At 43.5% G+C, this 19,507-nt stretch overlaps 1 protein-coding gene across 1 annotated transcript; it reads left to right on the top strand.

Annotated features, from left to right (window-relative positions):
- Positions 1–5,807: 5,807 nt before the first annotated feature.
- Positions 5,808–19,273, top strand: gap43 (growth associated protein 43). Its single transcript, XM_085794882.1, has 3 exons — positions 5,808–6,171; positions 13,851–14,502; positions 17,982–19,273. The coding sequence occupies exons 1-3, from the start codon at positions 6,142–6,144 to the stop codon at positions 18,059–18,061; spliced, it is 762 nt and encodes a 253-aa protein (XP_085651008.1). The 5' UTR covers positions 5,808–6,141; the 3' UTR covers positions 18,062–19,273.
- Positions 19,274–19,507: the final 234 nt, after the last annotated feature.

The following is a 19,507-nucleotide window of genomic DNA, read 5'->3' as shown; positions in this document are numbered from 1 at the left end:
ATGGTGTTGTCATGATAGAAACACCTGTGGGACATTGTCGTGTGCAGCTTTGTCAGATGTTTGAGTCATGTCTCAGTTCACGTTCACAAGCAGACGTCTGGTCCACGTTTATCTCAGTGTGACGCCCTGCAGGTCAAAGTCCTGTCTGTTAAATTTGCACAGGGAAAAAGGGAGGAGAGAGAGCAACTCTGTTACAGCCAAACTTGTAGGTACATATTAACAATATTACTTTAGAGACTAATACGTGGTAAAATTCAATTTCTGCTTCATGGAACATTGTGCAATATACTTGATCCCAGAAGAGAACAACAGAAATACAGACAGAATAAAAAACAGGAATTCAAAGTAAAATGCATCTGACAGTTTATATGACTTATTTATCAATTCTGTTTGCGTCTGCAGAACAGATACGAGCTGTAGAGCAAATACTTTTCAAACGATAGGGATGATGCACTGCTATATTACATCTGCTTCAGTGGAATTACAGCTTAATGGATGAAGCCTGTAGTGAGTGTAGACGAGACTGGGGGAGTCCAACTCTTGATCGTCGTGTCTGGAGAATCAAATGGACACTTTGGCTCAATATTCTGTTTGTACCTACAGTTGAATATTAAATCTACATTTCATTAACATTTAATTTGACAATAAAGTAACAATCAAGACTCGAATAAGATGGATGACCCGAGTTAGGATTATTCCCACTATTGATTCTGTGCTCTGTTTGTATCCTCGATCATTTGGCCAGTTCCATTTTTAAAGCATAATTAAATTCTCTGTCTTTGGGTTTTTTTGGATCAATTCTGGGTGCAGTCCATGGGAATTTTACACTGAGCACAAAAATCTTTAATACTCAGAGGTGAGCGTCAAGGATTTGTCTTGTGTCCTTAAACAGAAACTCTGTCCGCAGCCATCCTCCCGGCTGTACCGCGGTCAAATTTAGACTTTGTGCTCTGTGAGGATTGACAGCTGAGTGAGGCTACAGCTGATGCGCCTCCTCAGCTCACGACAGCATTAAATGCACAGAGAAAGCTGCTTTAAGACAACCTCTGGTGCTCCATTAATTAGCAAACCAACCTTCGAGAGCAGAAGGCGAAACGTTGTGCAACCAATTTAATAAAGGCATGACTCAGTAACTTGAGGAAATACGTTATTTGGACAGTGTGGGGGCACGAAAAGTAGTATTGTCTTTTCTACAGTCAGTTAAACAGTGAGATTATTTTGTTTTTCCACTTTGAGGGAAAAGACGTTTACTAAAAATCATTTTGTAATCACATGTGATTTATAATCTCTCTATATATCTCTATAACGGATTAAAACCATACTTATAATCAGTTACAATGCAGTTATAGTACTGTATAACTATACTTATAAACACTCATAATAATGATCATAATGCTTTCTAACAACAATAATCATAACACACTGAAACTTTATGTGCTGTCATTCTTGGCCAGGTCTCTCTTGCAAAAAACATCTTGGATCTCAATGGGACAAACCTGGTTAAATAAAGGTTATAATAATAAACACATAAGGTCAGATATTATAATACGTTATAATTGTTAGTAACTCGCTGACTATGCCCACATTGATAATGCATTATAAATATAGTTATAATGTGTTATAATGGTCTTATAAACATGTATAACTATCATTATAAACACTCATAAATCGTGATAAGGATTTATAACAATAAACATAACACATTATAGAGCATTAAAACTCTATTGTAATACTTGACCTTATAAGCCATTATAAAATGCTCTATGATGTGTTATGCTTATTGTTATTAAGTATTATGATCAGTTACAAGTGTTTATACCAGTAACTATAGTTTTACAGTGCTATAACTGCATTACAACTCATTATAAGTATGGTTATAATGTGTTATAGGCGTCAATTAAAGCGTTACCATCATTTTCTCTTACACTAAACTAACAAAGGTTTCGTTGTGACATTTAGCCACTGAGGCATACATATCTTAGCAGCGGCTTCATTGTGACGCTTCCTTTTGACATTTGGTCTTATCAAATTCTTGTCCTCGCTGATTGTCAGCTGTGGTTCCTCTCCACTGACGCTCAATGAAATCCGCTTAACGCTGAATCACTTTCTTATGTCTGACATTTTGGCAGCTTCCACTCACATTTTTCTGTTTAACCACCTCCCCCTGTCCCTGTCCCTATCCCTGGTGTTTTTGCTGCAATAATAGCACCATCATGTATCAGCTAGAATGAAAAAGACATGAGTACAGGTCAGTCAGCCCCCCTCCTCCCCCCACCCACCCCCCAGGCAATAACGATGGTTAGTGTAAAAAGGTCATGTGTGGTAACTGTTTACTCTCCAGTCATTGCTGTAACATGACAGTCTGTGTCTGGCGGTGTAATCAGGTCTCCATTAGATACACACATCACTGCACAGGGCGTTTTACGCTTTTTTCCATTTATCTGTCATATATAGAGCATCCTGTTTCTATTAAAAACTCAATTGGATCCTGGGCAACACAATTTTCTACATCTTCATATAGGTTGGTTTACTGATTACAATGGTTATGAATTTGTTGTAATTGTTTTTTTTTGTCTCTCCCTTAACATTCCTCATGCACCTTGCAGTGTGAATCTCATTGCCTTTCACAGATACAGTGACCTTTCACGGCACAAATGAGGAGCTTCATCACCGGTCGGTCTGAAGGGACAGTCAGACTGCAGTATACAATGCAGCAAACTACTGTATGCCATACAATACATGAACATACTCAAAGGTGAAGTAGTCCCAATTTCATCTTAGAAATGTGGAGCATTCAAAATGTGAAGTCCAGGTAGTTAAAGGCGATATATATACAGTATATATATAAAATAATCACTGTGTTCTGTACCTGCACCCTAATTCTCCAAGGTTTTCTCACACAGTTGCAATACTTCACATGCAACACTTACAGTATGCTTCGCTGAAGTATAAATAGTTCACAAAAAGTAGGACAACTTAACACCGTGCTGCTCAGGAAGCACACCCAAATAGATTAAGGAGCAAAATAACCCGTCATCGGATGATGATGTGACAAAGTCTCCTGGATTAGAATTGAAATAGAGAAGTGGTAACACGTTGTAAATTAGGTGTCCCATTTTTGTGACTTTCCTTTTTTTTCTCTTCTTTTTAATAATAAACCGCAATGTAATCACAAGAACGTCTTTCTAATCACAGTAAGTAGCAGAAACGGTGACTGTTTTTTCGATACTGGCAGGACAGTGTGACATTATTGATCTCCGTGGTCTGTACAACAGCACATTCAGCTACTTAACGGAACAATCAAGCCACTGGACACGGATTAGCATACTAAGACATAAGATAAGGAGCAGCTACTTTAGGATGGGTCAATTTTTGCCGTCAACTACCGGCCAACCTGCTGCAGCTGCAGATGGATTGTGTTCAAAGACCATCCCACACAGTCTCTGTTTCTTTGGCTACCACCGCCGCCTCGGCCTGAGCTTGATTTGGCTCGAGGGAAATTGAGGGATTGGATCTTTATTTTTCACTTAGAGAACCCCACTCAGTTGTTATAGGAGATTGTTTTTAAAAAAAAAAATCATTTCTTTTTTAAAGGATTTATTGTGGTGTTCACTAAATGCTGATGCTGTAAACCCGTTTTGAAATTGGCTGTGTATCAAAATCTCTAAATAAAATGGCTAGAACAAGTAGCATAGATAGTTACTGTATAAAAAGGATGCTCCCTGCCAAAGTGATCAATCTATATATAGATTATATATTCCCATTAGAGAAACTGGAACCAATCAATATGATACTGACCTAAATTAATAGCCCATTATTAAAAGTGGAACATTTTAGATTCCTATCAGTCAATCAGTTAATCGACTGATAATTTCATCACTTCATCTTATAGGATTCCTCCAATTTCCCTATACGTACTCATCATCACACTCTGCTCATCATTTATTCAGTTTTGACTTGATATCTTTTTCTTTTTTTTTTTGGCAAAACATTTGAGAAACAGAGTTTGGACAGAAAAAAAGTCAGTCCCCTTTAGCAAAGCACTTATCTGCCAGTTATATGTGTCCCAGTAGGGGGACAGTGAACTGGCAGCTGTTCAGTATGAATGTGCATGGCTGTATAAAAATTATAGCAGGAGGCCAGTGCTGAGAGAAAAAAAGATCATGCACACTCAGCAGAAGCCTGCATTATTACAGCGTCTGTGTCATACAGTCTGCTATAGACCATGATGACACGGTGTATGACACATAATGATGTAGCGCATGCAGGCAGCCAAACGCCGGTGCTACATTTTTTTTTTTGTGTGTGTGGTGAAGCAGCGACCACCGGGAAAGGCTGTGGCTCAGCGGAGCAGGTTAATGATTTCCCCTCAGTGAACTGGATGTGGAATAATCCTGTAAAAAGAGAAGAATAGCAGAGCACAACCCCTGAGGACACTTCCTGCCCCCCCCCTCTCTCCCCCTATACTCCCATCAGTCCATACATCCCTCCATCCTTCCCTCCATCTCTCATCTGTTCTCCCATCCCTCCGTCCTCATTGTGTCTGTAGCATCTGCTGGTTGCTCGCCGGTGTCAGAGCGGGGGTGGGGACTCTTCTGACACCACAGTGTGTATCTGTGTATGTGTGTGTGTGTGTGTGTGTGTTATGAAAGACAAATACAGAGTGTGGGTGTTTGCATGAGCATGCGCCTGCCTGCCTGCCTGACTGTACGGTAATGGTTATAAATGCAGTTGTGGGGATAATGCATGCGTTGTGCCTGCCCATTAAACTAGACTGTGTGCAAATGTGGGCACAGAGGGAGAAAAAAGGGGGGGAAGGAAGAGAGGAAGAGAAACAGTTTTTGCCTCGCCTGCCTGTCTGCCACACCCAGTCCTCTTGCTTTCTCCTCCTACCTTCATCCCTTCCTCTCCCTCCATCTCTCTCTCTCTCTCTCTCTCACACACACACTCCTCTGCTCTTCTACTCTATCTGCTGGTGTTTCCATGAGAACAGAGAGAGCGCCTGGGTATGGAGGGGAGGGGGGGTTGGTGGTTCGGGTGACGTGTCCTAAGAGCACAGTGTATGTGTGTGCATGTATATGTGTGTGCACGCATGATGCATGCATGCGCCCAGCGACGATCATCGCTGCTCCCTTTCACACGTCTCTCCTCCTGGCAAGAGCTGCTCCCCCGGCTGTGCCAGAAAACATGCTTTCGGCAATCGCCGTGGCAATTTAGACACGGCGGCGCTCCGCTCACACAGGCTCATAACACTGATCTGAGATCCGGAGAGTTGTACATTAACACACAGTCTGAGAGGGAGCCTGAGCAATCAGAGGAGGTGAGGATGCTTCCATTTGGGAGCATCTTTCTCTTAAAAATAATAAGAAAAGAAAAGAAAAGAGAAGAAAAAAGAGACACCTCATGTGTGAAAGGGGAGGAGATAAAACAGAGGGATAGTTGGAGGTTAATGTGGAGAGAAACAAAAATTTAGCACAATGAAAAATGATCCATCTGGGTGAAATATTGGGGGTATCCAGTCAGTTATTAAGGGAGAGCCTTTTTAGGGTGGGGCCGCAGCTTTTGCTGGAGCCACGCTGAAAGAGAGGAGGAGGAGGAGGAGAAGGAGGAGGAGGGTGAGAAGATGTAGAAGAAAGGAGTGCTGATCTAAAAGAGGTGGTGGTGGTGGTGGGGGGGTTATCACTATGAGTGAGAAGAGGAGGAGGAGGAGAAGGAGGAGGAGGAGGGAGGGGATAGTGTGAAGGGAAGAGGGGAGGAGAGAGGGATGGAGGGAGTGAGGGGAAGGGAGGGGTTTAAAGGGTGGGCTTGTAGTCATTGTCAGGCAGCGAGTAGGAGAGAGAGAGAGGGAGAGGGAAAGAGCGAGAGAGAGAGAGAGAGAGGTGCGTCCAGGCAGACCGACTGAAGAGCGTGTGTGTGCAAACTGGGATGAGTAAAAGCACTGAGCAGCTTAGCTGTTGATACAGCCAGAGAGAAAGAGAGAGCGCGAGCGAGAGAGAGAGCGAGAGAGAGAGAGAGTGTGTGTGTGCACGAGCGAGCGAGAGAGAGAGCGAGTGAGAGAGGGTGAGAGAGAAGAAGTGAAAGGGAGGAAAAAAGGGAAGAAAGAAGCAGAGAAGAAAAAGGGAGGATACTACAACTACAACTATGCTGTGCTGCATAAGAAGAACCAAACCGGTAAACTGCTCTGATTTGCTTTATCAATGATTCCTCCTTCTTCTTTCTTTCTTTTTTCTTTTTTAAATGATCCTTACTATCGGCTCTTTTCTTGTGATAAAATGCCTCATCACAACTCTGAACTTTTGCGAGTGTTGGTGTGTAGTCAGATCGGGATGCTCGAGGACAGATTAGTCTATAATGTCGGTGTAATTTCCTTTGACTCGCGGCCTGGTTTGTCTTTACAGAAGTCTATCCACAGAGCCCAGACACGCCTAGTTAATGTGATTATCCTGCATGAATGGATGTTGCCACAATGCCTCTCAGACCTCACACTGTACTTGCAGAGAGAGGCACAAGACTGTAACTCGATCATGGGCAGCTGGGCATTCCTTCCTATTGATTAGGCACTTGAACAAAAAAAAAAAAGTGAAAGATTATTGAAAAGCACTTGATAGATTCTGTATTGTCTCTGGTCTTAAAGAAGGAAGACTCTCTCGTTTATTCAGGGGGGCTCTAGTGAACTCTAAATAATCCACCACTGGCAATGATGCTATAAATTAATTAGGGCAAACTATGTGCTTTTAATTGATGCCTTAAATGGGTGTGTTGGCATCTTTTCTACTTGTGTCATCTTGAGCAGAAGTGGGTGAAACGGGAAAGTAAATTTCCACAGTGAAGAGGGAAAAAAAAGGGTGGGGTACGGATTGAGTGAGCAGCACCATCATGTCAGTGGCCTCGGGGGGATACAATGGGAATAAATGAGTCTAAATGGATTATCATAGCCCTCAAGCTTTATAAGTGGATGCTGTCAATGGAGGGTACTATGAAGTGTGCACTCATTTAAAGGGTGTGAAAGGGTGGTGTTGGGTAGTTTATAACAACCCATGGCTATTCTCAGTGGCAGAAATTATAAGAAAAAAAAAAAAAAAGGTGTTGCATGGAAGCGGGTGGGTCTGGACAGTGGGGAGGGGGAAGAAGGTGGCACTCTCCTGTGCTTTCACTCCCAGCAGCAGCAGCAGCAGCAGCAGCAGCAGCAGCAGCAGCAGCAGCAGCAGCAGCAGCAGCAGCAGCAGCAGCAGCAGCAGCTACCACCACCATGCTGGTTTTTTGTGTGTGTGATCAAGGGCCAGATCCCTGCTGCTATCTCCAAATAATTATGATTTTTATCGGACTCATAACACACTGGATTCTGATGGCACTTGATTGCTTCTTAAATGTCAGCCAGTATGAGTCATGATCAGCTCTGGCACGGAGGAGAGAGAGATGGAGAGAGAGAGAGAGAGATGGAGAGAGAGAGAGAGAGAGAAAGGAAGCAAGGCTTGCCAGTTGAAAGACATGCAGGAGGAACAGGATGCAGAGAGAGAGAGCGAGCGGCAGGGTGGAGTGTGGCGGGCACACACATGGCAGAAAGACACGAAAGGGAGCTGGAGAGTGGAAAGAAACCTGGTGGGAGCAGAAATAGAGGTGGAAAAAAAGAGGTGGGGGTAGGGTGGAGGGGGGGATGAAGCAGGTAGGGAGGTTGTAAGGTGTGGGGGAAGGTAAAGGGAGCTAGGCAGGCATGCAGCGAAGCAAAAATGAAACTGGATGGGGTGGCTACACAACCCGGCTAGAAATGTAGTGGTGGTGACAGAGTGAAGGATGACGGTCGGAGAAGTTGAGCAGGCGCAAAGGTGAGGAAGATTATAGAGGGGGGGTGGGTGGGGAAAGAAGCCGGCACCGCAGCCATGTGGGTGAGGCACTGCTTTTTTTCCCCACAGAACAAAATTGTCGCTGCCTCGAGTGTGCGCATCTCTCCACAGGGGAAATATATATTAAAAAAATGTCCAGCCGACCCCCAGGCACTTCTCTCTCCTCTCCCCCCCTCCTCTGCTTTTCATGTGCATGAACATAAATTAATCCAGACACACTCTGTGTGGTCTTCATGGGCGGATGAGCAAAGAGCATGATTTTTTTTTTTTTCCTGCTTTGAAACGTGACAATATAGCTGTGGGTGCTGCCATTGTGGAGTGTTAAGTGCTATTGCAACATCTTCACCGTCGGAGTGGCCACTATAGCACTTCATTTGAGTCTCTTCAGAAGCCTCTGCTTTAGTTTTATGCAAATTTCAGAGCAAAAAAAAAAAACTCCCAACATCCAGGCTTCAATCAGCACAACATGCCGCCGGTCCTCGCCTCAGGGTTTTGGAGGAAGGGCAAAGATCAAGTTTAGAAATTCTCAAATGAGTGTCCACCACCAGGCCCACTCAACGCTGCCATTTTCCCCATTAACCAGGCCTCATCATCAAACCCCTCCTATAAGTGTCTAAAGGTATCTAGCTCCGCCCCCCACCTCCTCTATCTCTGTTTCTCCTCCTCGCACCAGGACCTTGAGAGTCTGAATCCTTCTTGACCAAACTCCCCCAAAAAAATCCAAAAGACCGGTGCTGCTACGTCAGAGACAGTTACCTCCCCTCACGCCGTGGCTCTCATGCTCATGCACTCAAAGACCTCTCCTCAGATCCCGCCTTCAGCCGAAAGCATCAGCCACAGCCCACATTTTTCAGTTCCTGTTTCCACCACCCTCAGCCCCCATCCTCCTCCTCATCCTCCTCATCTTCCTCCTGCCCTCCCGAGCACCATGTCCAGCCCCAGCCTCTTTCCTCCAGCACCACTTGCCCCTCATCCCCCCTCCCCAATATGAGATCAGTGGCGATTGCGGAGCCTTTGTTCAGGCAGAGGAGAGTACGGTGTAATTGAATTAAAGACTGCTCCAGAGGATGTAATGACGCTGGCATATGGCCGCTTATTAGTTACTGCGGAGCATCCCTTTTTTTTTTTTTTCCTGTGGTAAAAGACACAGTGCATCCTTTAACATCGCTCATCAATTCACCGTCAATGGAGAGAGAGAGAGAGAGCGGGGGCTGTGGCAGTCACCACCTGAGCCCCCCTCTCCTCATCTGCAGGAGATAGCTGGCTAGAAGGGTGTGGTGCTCCACTGTGGCTGTATGTATGTGTATGTGTGTGAAACAGAGAGAGAGAGAGAGAGAGAGGGAGAGGGATAGAGAGAGAGAATGAGTGGGTAGCAGTTTGCCCAGTGAGAAAGAGCGTGAAAGACGACAGAAAGAGAAAAGAGATATTCAGCTCTTACAGACAGCAGCCAGTCCTTGGTGTCTGGATGGTTCCGGCAGTAAAAAAAAGAAAAGAAAAAGCAGACAGCCATTGAAATCATGCTGGGATTTTCAGGATGGAGGTGTCGTTGCAGGAAGTGTGTGTTTGTGTGCCACCAGCAGCAGCAGCAGCAGTGGGGTGGCTAATATTATCTCTCTGCCTGGATTGGAAACTGTGCAAATATGACAAATGGTTGTGGTTGAGTTTTTCATATGATTTGAATTAGACTTGTGCGCTCTGTTTTATTACTTAAAGCATCTCCAATAATAATTACACATTAAACTGACTCGCACAGAATAAATTGAGAAGTTGCACCTGTTGGGTTTGTGATTAAAGAGGCCCTCTGCAAAGCAATGCTCTTGCAGAAAAGGCAAATATCACCTCTCATATTCCTCTCCCTCTCTTGCCAGGGGCATTTGATCCAAGGCTGGGCGGAGCGGCGAGGTGAAAAGGGAGTCTCCCACTTGAATGGAGCAGAATAATGCTAATAATAATAATAAAAACCTCTGATTATATGCACGCCTGGTGTGTGCGTTAGCGTGAGATGTGGTTCTGTGGTTAATTCAACCAGCACCATGTCTTCCCCCCCTCTTCCTCCTCCTTCCTCCTCCTCTTCCCCGTTTGTCCTCCTTTCCCCTCCTCCGCCCCCGCCTGAAACAAGTCCCTAATGGCACTCGCTGGCAATGAGGCAGTGGGAAGGTGGTGGATTGTTACTGTGTGTCACCATTGGGGGATGGTGTGTGTATGAGTGTGTGTGTATGAGTGTGTGCGCGATTATGGATTTGTCGGTGAAGCCGTTGACTCTGGGGTGTGGTTCTCACGACAGCCGGTGCCCACCCAAGGACAGATACAGACAGGGAGAGAACACAGACTGCAGCTGATAGGCAAAGCTGTAATACACACATCCTGCCGTCAGATAATGTACTCAACACATTTTTTATTTATTTATTTTTAAGCACAGCCAATTTATTAGCTTTTACAGACACTGGGGGGGTTTGTCCTCTGCTGAATGGCACTCTTGTATTTAAGTAAATTAACCTGTGAACCACTGTAGAACATGAAGATGGCGGTCATTACTTGTCACCTACATATGTAACGGTGTCAGTGTGTCCTACAGCCAGTGTTTAATGCTGCCTCATTACACTAGTAGCTGTGGTAATAGTAAGAAAAATATATTATGTAATTGTCTGTTTTGAAATAAGCAAGTATTATATTGCAAATACTCCACTTTTTTGTTGGATTCACCCCAGCACATTGGTTAATGTGGCGTATCTATGGCAACCAGAGAGACTGTTCAAAGAGGAAGCACTGCGGGCTAATTGTAATAAGTCATTTGATTAACCTGATAATGCAAATATGTTGTCTCACTGCAAATTAATGAAGGAAGAGTTTAAACGCCGGTGGAGTCTCGGCGTGAAGACTTCAAGGGAGTGTACCTTGTGGTGTGTGTGTCTGTGTGTGTGTGTGTGTGTGTGTGTGTGCTGCACCTTTGGGAGGTGCTGCTGTATTTATGAATGAAAATGTGTGCTGCACACATAACAGACACTGGAGTGGAAGAGCGCCTGCAGGAAGGGTAGGCTACGTGACCAGGGTTCAATTAACAGTCAGAGTCTTTAAGAAAAGCAAAAAAAAAAAAAAAAATCCGGAGCGGTTCACGGCGATGTTCCTGTTTAGGCGGTATGAGATTTAAATGTGTGTCACCCGACTGCTGATTTGTGTATTACAGTACAGCACAGGTTTGATGTGACAAGCCAGAGTAGAGTATAGGCCTGTAGTGAATCTTCTGCTCCGTGGAAACAGATGACAGCAGAAAATCACAGCACAGCACTTTTTTTTTTTTTTTTTTTGAAGGGTGATGCCCAGACAAATATCAATAATTCAAATGATGATGCTACAATTGTGGTCGAATCATGATGGTGATCTTTCTTCCCCCCCCCTCCACTCCGTCCTCAAACGCTGATATGAGATCACTCGGCACTCTGCTGGTATTTTATTACATTTGGGCTCACACACACACACACACACACCCAGATCTCTAAAGTAAATGACATCCCCTCCTTTCCAATAATGATGTCATACCCCCATATTCCCAAACACCCTCATCCATCGCTGTCTCCTTCTCGCTCTGTCTGACTCACTGTATGCAGCCAGTAATTCTATTTAGAGTTAAGTGCTTGGGTCAAAATTTTGGCAATTGTAAGCACCCATGAGATCAGACGCAATAAAAGCCCAATAAGTCACCAGAGAGCTGCATATTATTAAGAGCAGAGGGGTGTGTCAGTCTGTCTGCCTCCACTCTCTGATCTAATAACAGGACACTTGCTTAAGTTTATTTCCACACTTTACTTATATCGTCAAGTAAACGAGCTCTAGTTGGGTTTTAAACATACATCACAACACGCAATGAACCCAATTTAAGCCCCCTCTAAAAAATCTACCATGCCTTTCACAACCAGCGTTGTTAAAGCGTTAAAATAGCATTGCGCAAAATTGCTTCATATATTAACAACTGCAGAAAGGCCCGCCGCAGGGTGCAGGATTTACACCCTGAACCCTGGAGACTGCACGTGAATAAAAGGTGGAGGAGGAGGTGAATATACCAACACAGCTGCACCTTGGCCCCCGCTGCTCCAATATTGCACTGACACACTGACCCTGAAGAAGACGTGTTGGTTTAGGGGCCTCTGGCTCTTAAATCATGTCACACAGATGTGATTCCTCACGTAGGCAGCTGTCCAAGCCCAACCTCATATCCAAGGTAATGACACTATTAGAGACAGAAGGTACCGGGGAAACGGTATACTGATGGATGCTGCATCTCGAAACCCATTTTCACCCAAATTCACTGATCTTAAACAAGATGCTGCTGCTGGTCGACACAGGCCGCCGCTTATGTACTGCCGTGCACACACACACATACACACACACACACATGCACACACACACATATAATCCTTCTGGCCACCCCTCCGGCCGTGCCTGGCCCCCCGCTGCTACATCACACCCAGCCCCTCCTTACCCATGCTGATTGCCCTGCCTGATTTATGAGTTCCTATTGGCCTGCTCCCCCTGAGGGGTCAGGTGTGCTGCCAATCAGGGTGACATATAGTCTTTCATCGCACCAACCAGCAGACAGCGCTGTGATGAGTTAGCACTCTGGTTGTCAAGGTAACCTTTGATGGTTGGGAGGGGTATGGCAGTGAATGCTGAGGAGATTTCTAGCAGGCAGCTCGTTCCCTAGCAGCCAGAGATGGAGCCGTAGGAAAAAAAAAGAAAAGCTACTGTACCCAGAGAATAGAGATTGGCTCATTATTTTTTGGGAGAAAGAGCATCAATTTTTGAACACTTAACCTTTTTCTGCTTACAGTTTACGAGGATATCCTAAGCAGGGAACACACTGACGGATGCCATGCAGAGGGTTTTTTTTTTTTACATTTAAGTTTAATTATTCACTGGATGTATTTCGGCAGCATTTACCAAGAGGACAATATCACCCTCATGCCTGGATTCAATAACCACAACAAATGCCTGGAGTCATTTGTCATGCCCCAAATCCCAGTGTATCCAATTCATTAAGGTTCACACACAATCGACCCACACACAAATCTGCTATTCTCAGGATTCACAATGGCTCTAAATCTACCCTCCCCACCCTTTTCCAGCATATGAAATGATAAAATACAGTACATTCATGCTGTAGTCGAATCCACCGTTGTCTGCTGACAAAGCCTTGATATTATGGAAGGACAAAAACAATCAAAACCATTTAGGTTCTGCAGTTTTCACATCTCTATCATTTGGCTAACTGGTTGCTCCACTGCCTGCATGCTCTTTGACAATTTGTGTTTGCTTCACGTTGCTTATTCACATTCATTTTAAGGTGCACATTTTAAGTCTTTTGATTGGTTGAGTCGTGAGCCTCGAGAATATTTTTCTTACCTTGATTTGTTTGCCTATTCATTTTGAATGTACTGATTCATTTTGTTTGCCACTTTCAGTGCTCATCATTCATTCCTTTATTTGATTTGATTTTCTTTTCATTAGATTTATATGACTCATAGCACAACCCACTATTTGATGGACAGCTATGGATCCGGTTACCGAAGGTAATATCATGGAACCCCTTTCAATATTACATTGTGTACTGTCCTATTCCTAACCCTCTTCCTTATCAGTCCTACACTTACACTTAATTCAAAAAGTCCTGAAACCCTAACCCAACTTTCCTACTGTATACTTCTCCAGTAATAGAAATAAATACATTAATGCTGAAGTTAACTAACAACTCCCTCTCATAGCACTTACCCTACTTTTGTCTCTGTCTTCTGACCTTTCAGCTCATGACGTGTTGTATCTTTGGTGGGATTTTAAACCCAAATAAAAGAATGCCAGCATGATTACATGGGAGCTTCATACTCAAGCTACATGTCACCACAGTACAGGGATACTTTGCAAGTTTTTAACAAAGTACATTCCCTTGCTGGTTTCCAGTTGGCCTACACATTGGCTGGTGGTAGATATTAACTAGCTGTATTTTCTCTTGGCACCCAGGTGGAGAAGAATGAGGAGGCGGACCAGAAGATTGAGCAGGATGGTACCACCAACAAACCCGAGGACAAGGCCCACAAGGCTGCCACCAAAATACAGGCCAGCTTCCGCGGACACATAACTCGGAAAAAGATGAAAGACGGAGAGGAAGAGAAGGATGGCGACAGTCCTGCTGCTGCAGAGGAGGCGACGGAGGGAGGAGAGGAGGCAAAGAAAGCCGACGGAGAGGAGGCACCTGCGAAGGAGGAGGAAGCTGCAGGAGAGGAGGCCAAGAAGGAGGAGGAGACAAGCCAAGCCAAAAGCCCAGTGGCAGACAAGCCAGCTAATTCTCCTGCAGCTGCTGCTGCCTCCCCTGCAGGCGCAGCGACGTCTCCTGTAGCGGCGGCCCCGGCTGCTGCTTCTCCTACGGCCGCCACAGCGCCCTCTGAGCCCCAGAAAGAGGAGCCAAAGGTGGAGGAGAAGGCCGAGGAGAAGCCCAAAGAGGTGGAGGCCCCGGAAGCGGTAGCCAAGAGTCCCACCACAGCCACAGCTGAGGAGAAGAAGGAGGAGGAGAAGAGCGAAGAGAAGAAGGAGGAGGCCAGACAAGCCGACGTGCCTGCTGCTGTCAGCCCGACAGCTGAGAAGGAGGAGCCTAACCAAACAAAAGATAAACAAGGTATGTAGATTATTCTAAAGTTTTTATTTCTATTCATTACAGTAGGATTTGTAAAAGAAATATGACATGCCAAATAAAAGGTGCCCACTTGGTAAGAACATATAGGAAGCTTCTCAACCAAATACCGAGGTGTATACATGTGTGTGAGCTCATTAAACTTGAGACACTCTCACCAATCAAGAAACAAATTAGTGTAAAAATCTAACAAAGATGAATAGGTAAGCTCCTCTATAGTCTGCCTGGCAGGCAACACAGGAAATAACTGCTTGTTGAGTCTTTGGGATTTAAAGATCTTTGGCAATGCTCCACTATTCACTGGTTTACACAGAGACACAGCTCAATATTAGATTACACAGACTTGTGTCTCAGCCTCTGCACGATGGGAACTCCATACTGATGAGGCCTGGAGATTGGGAAGGAAACACAGGGGAAGTGCTGTCAAGAATGATGTTGCACCAGGGGGCTAGCTTTATCTTGGGAGCGATCTTATATCAAAGTAATTGTGAAGAGAGAAGGAAGGTTTTATTGTTTACTTAAGGAGAGAGCATCATAAAGGTTCATGAACGTCTTCACAGGGTTTTCATTATACCAGGAGCAGCGTATTAACTCTGTTGCCACAGTGACAAACCGTGGTTGATTGTCCATGCCCATTAAGCTGTTGCTACACATTGGTAACATCCTTGAAATGTGGACCCAGCTAACAGATTTCAAAGCAAGCCACCATTTGACGACCAATTACAGCAGAACGTGTACCTGAGAAGAAAACTGGAAGGCCATGAAATTGTATTACAATGTTGAAACAATGCATTTCCCCAAGTTACACTTGACATGAACTCATATTTCTGGTCCAAGGACTCTCAGACTGGGTCAGACAGGTAGTTAATGGAGCATGCTCAGTCTGGAGTAGGTGGGGGTGTGAGGTGGGAAAGACACACATGCACACACACACTTAACTGGAGAACTACGGGGAAAGTAGGTCACCTAGGCAGCACTGTCTCCCTGTTGTCATAGTTACCACCTCGACGGGATAGCTGGCCTGCATGGAGCAGAGCGGGTATAACAGGTGCTCTGATTTAAATGAATGATTAATGATCCCTACTGGTCATGATCCGCACCGGGGAAGTCTGTCACAAACAAACACTACTTGACAAAGAGCTGCTAATTAACAGTCCACTGCCGGCCACAATCATCTGCCTTACCAACTGAACAGACTCAGAGAGCAAATGAATATTCATAATTAACTCACTCGGTTAAGGTTTTGTCAGTGCACAGACTGTGTTACATGCACAAGGACGCCAGGTACTCTGATCTGGCTGAATAATTTATGAGGCAGCCCGGCTATGATCCAGATTCTCCGCCAAGGGTGGTTGGCTTCACTTAGTTACGTCTGACCAAGTCGGTAACTGTATGGTCACAGAGCACTGTAATAATAAAAGAAAGTAGAAAAATGAAATATATAATCAATTTAAAAATCAGTTAATAAAATTCACAAATATGAAATTAAAGTAAAAGAAAAAAAGTCTGATAGCTGGAAAGCTGCATTACAGTTGATGGGAACGCCCTTGTTTCTGCATTTGCAAATTTTCCTGAGTTGTGTGGGCATAATTTGACTCTTTGCTCTCATTTGAAACAATGTTTTCTCTTGGTTCAGGAAATATTTTGTAACTTAAGTCAGAAATATGTGATTTAAGTGGCTCAATTCAATAGGATTAACAGTGATATATAATTGCATGTCATCTGCATAGCGGTGAACATCAACGCTGTGATTACAGATGGTAACATACAAAAACTGAGCAGTAGGAGACCCATGACGAATTCTTGCTTCTGTTCTTTAACACAAGAGGCTCTCAATTAAGAAAAAAATAGATAATGTTTACAGAAAATACTGTTCCGGTGATGACTAATACCAGTGTTAGTGTTTAATTACACTTCAGGTCTTCCTACTTTCCCTCCATGTTTAAAATCCCTCGGTAAACTATGTGTCATGTTCTCATTAACATTGTTTACAGAGAACTTAGAAATCAGTGGGCAGAACTGACACAAAGCAGACGCACTCGAGTGCACGGCTTTGTTTTCCCATCGCCAATTCTTATTTGCAAATGCATCAGAATCAAACCTAAACCACCATTTTAGTCGGCACTATCTCTGGTGTGAATAACGGAGGTGACACTTGTGTCAGAAAACCAGAAATGACGAGCTCTGGCACCGTAAATTGGGTGAAATTGTATTTGCATCACACAGTTCAGTGGCTGCAGAGAAGGACATTCTCTGGTCTGTCATAGCGGCTAACAAGCTAATTACCTCTTACCTGGAAGATCTGCAATGACTCATGCTGTCTTGAGTCTCACACACACACACATACACACACACTGTAGTACAAGCACTCATGCCGACATGATCGCCCCACTTCTCTGTCTTTCTCTCTCTGCCTCGCCCTTACATACACACACACACACACACACACACACTCTTGCACTCGATCACCCCAATCTCCAATGCAATGATGTCATTCTTTGATGTCTCCTCTATTAAAAGAGTATGAGATCACCAGGGTATGACATCACTTCTCTTATAGTAGTTGCTCACAAACAATAAAATGAAGATCACAAAATCACTGCAACCCACACATACTGGATAATTAGTTCTTATATGACACATTTTTTACTTTTTTAATTTATAGACAACACCTAGATATTATAAAATCTTATAATGAGATGATATAATTATAATTCCTTGGCAGACAATTAGTACAGAGCAGGATTTAAAAACAGTAGGAAAAATGTAAATTATCTGAGAGTTATTACTCAACAAATTTAATTATCATTGGCTCATTTATGTATCACAGGTTGTAATTCAGCAGCGTTCATGTCTCACTAAGCCACTACAGGATGTTATTACAGTGCAGTACACTGTGGGCATCACACAGTATCAGATGTGACAGGTCGAGATGCTGCTGTTAGCGTTGCGGTGCAAGTTAAAATGCTTCATGGGTCCATTAGGGGCACTCTCTTCCTTCATTATTTACACGGGCAATGTGGGATTTCAGACATTAGGTTGTGACTGACAACACTCTCTGTGTTAGTAGAGTTGACATTTTGTGCACGACAACAAATTACAAAGTCCCCTCGGTGTATGTGAGTGTGTGTGTGAGTGAACACCTCCACATTTTCATGACTTTTTTTTTTCCCTCTCATTTTTGTAACAGAAACTTCTGAAGGGGGAAATTTTTAAAACATCAAAAGTAGAAGCTGAAATGCAAAAATCTTTGATGTTCAGTATTTCAGAGGACCCAGATCCAGCTTTATTATCCCACCTCACAATGTAAAACCCCCCACTCACACACGCTAATTTTCTCTCTTCCTCTCTCCAACTCACCTTTTATCTATCATGCCCCCCTTCTTTCCGACCCTCCAACTATTTTTCCTCCTCTCTCTTTGCCTTTCTCTCTCCCTCTCCTCCTCCTCCCCTCCTTCCCTCAGATGCTGCAGAGGAGTCTAAAGAAGAGGAGGCCACCCCGGCAGATGGAGCAGCGGAGGCCACCGAATCCAAGGACGACTAAAGCAAAGTCTAACCTAAAGAAAGCAGAATTAAGAGTATGAAGAATAACACAAAAACAAAAATCTAAAAAGGTTGCTCTTTGCCTTCCCAATGTGAAGGCAGTCCGTTTCTATTTGTTTGTCATTTTTTGTGTGGCAATGATTTTCTCATGTTGGGGGAGTTTCCAGCGTGAAGTTTTTTGGCTCAAGCTAATACTATGAGGAAGTGGTGATGATGATGACGATGATGATGTTGATGTTGTTGATGAATATGAAAAATGATTGTTACCTTGATGATGGGGAGGAGGATTTGATTTGGTATACATCTTCACTATTTAATGTAAGTGAAATAATATGGCTCCCAACTGGATATTTACACATTTAAAATGCATTGCCAGTGCAGTGTCCTTAATTTTGCACTGCAATGCACTTTCTTTGACACATTTTCCAAATGAAGTCTGTTCTGCAAAATGCACGCACAAAAAAGCAAACCGGGTTTTGAAATGCAACTCCAGTTTTCGACACGGTACAAGTGTATTGAGAACACAGCAAAAATAAGACATGTACTCTCACATTGGATGGAAAATAGAATGTATAATTAAATGTGTGACGCTTCCAGTTGGGCAGCTCTATCCTCAATCCAAAAACCACATATAGGACAAGACTATCACTCTCTCTCTCTCTATTCTGCTTGAGTCATTCAAGCTTGGTTTACACCCCTTTTACAAACTCTCTGTTTACTCACATTTACAGTAAAGGACCTGTTGCCATTTGAATGACATGATCATATAATAAAACTATAGAAATCAGCTATAGTATTAATGTAACTGGCTCTAATAAGACGATTTGTGTTCTGCCAAACCAAACGTGAGAACAGTAGCATGAACCAGCGAACCAGATGCATGATGGGAACTCTCCCTCTGAGAGGAACTTTTTCGCAGTCACAAAAACTTAAGAGGTGTGGCGGCTTCTTTTTGATGTCTTTGGTGTTGTTATGACAGTTTATATGAATTGGAAAAATTACTCTTGCACTGATGTTACAAAAAAAAAAGGAAAAAAGAAAAATCTAACAAACGAGCAAACAAAAAATACTTTTCCTATGTTCCAGTGAGTGCAATGTCCAGTTTCAACCTTATCAAAGGAGTTCAAAACTTGTGAGAAAAAATATGAAAAAATAAAAATGGTTTCAATGTCTGTTTTCAAAATAAAGCAAATGTGCCAATTACCATCATAAACTGTGGAGTTTGTTTAAAACTGTGTTGTTAAGGGGCAGATCACATAGTATCACGTTATACTGCAACATCCACAGTTCATTTCTGGGATGTGGGCACATAATAGACCCAACAACTCTCTATTTTTCTCTTCCTATATCCCTGTTTCCTCTGTTTCTCTCTAGACTGTCTACTTTGAAATACATTTTTTTTAAAATGGATAAAACCATCATTTTTTTCAGACCAAGAACACAAGAC

The sequence above is a fragment of the Trachurus japonicus genome, chromosome 13, assembly GCF_045865225.1.
Source record: "Trachurus japonicus isolate A0001 chromosome 13, Traja_1.0".
In the NCBI taxonomy this organism is placed as follows: Eukaryota; Metazoa; Chordata; class Actinopteri; order Carangiformes; family Carangidae; genus Trachurus; species Trachurus japonicus.
This window is presented reverse-complemented; position numbering and strand designations above follow the sequence as displayed.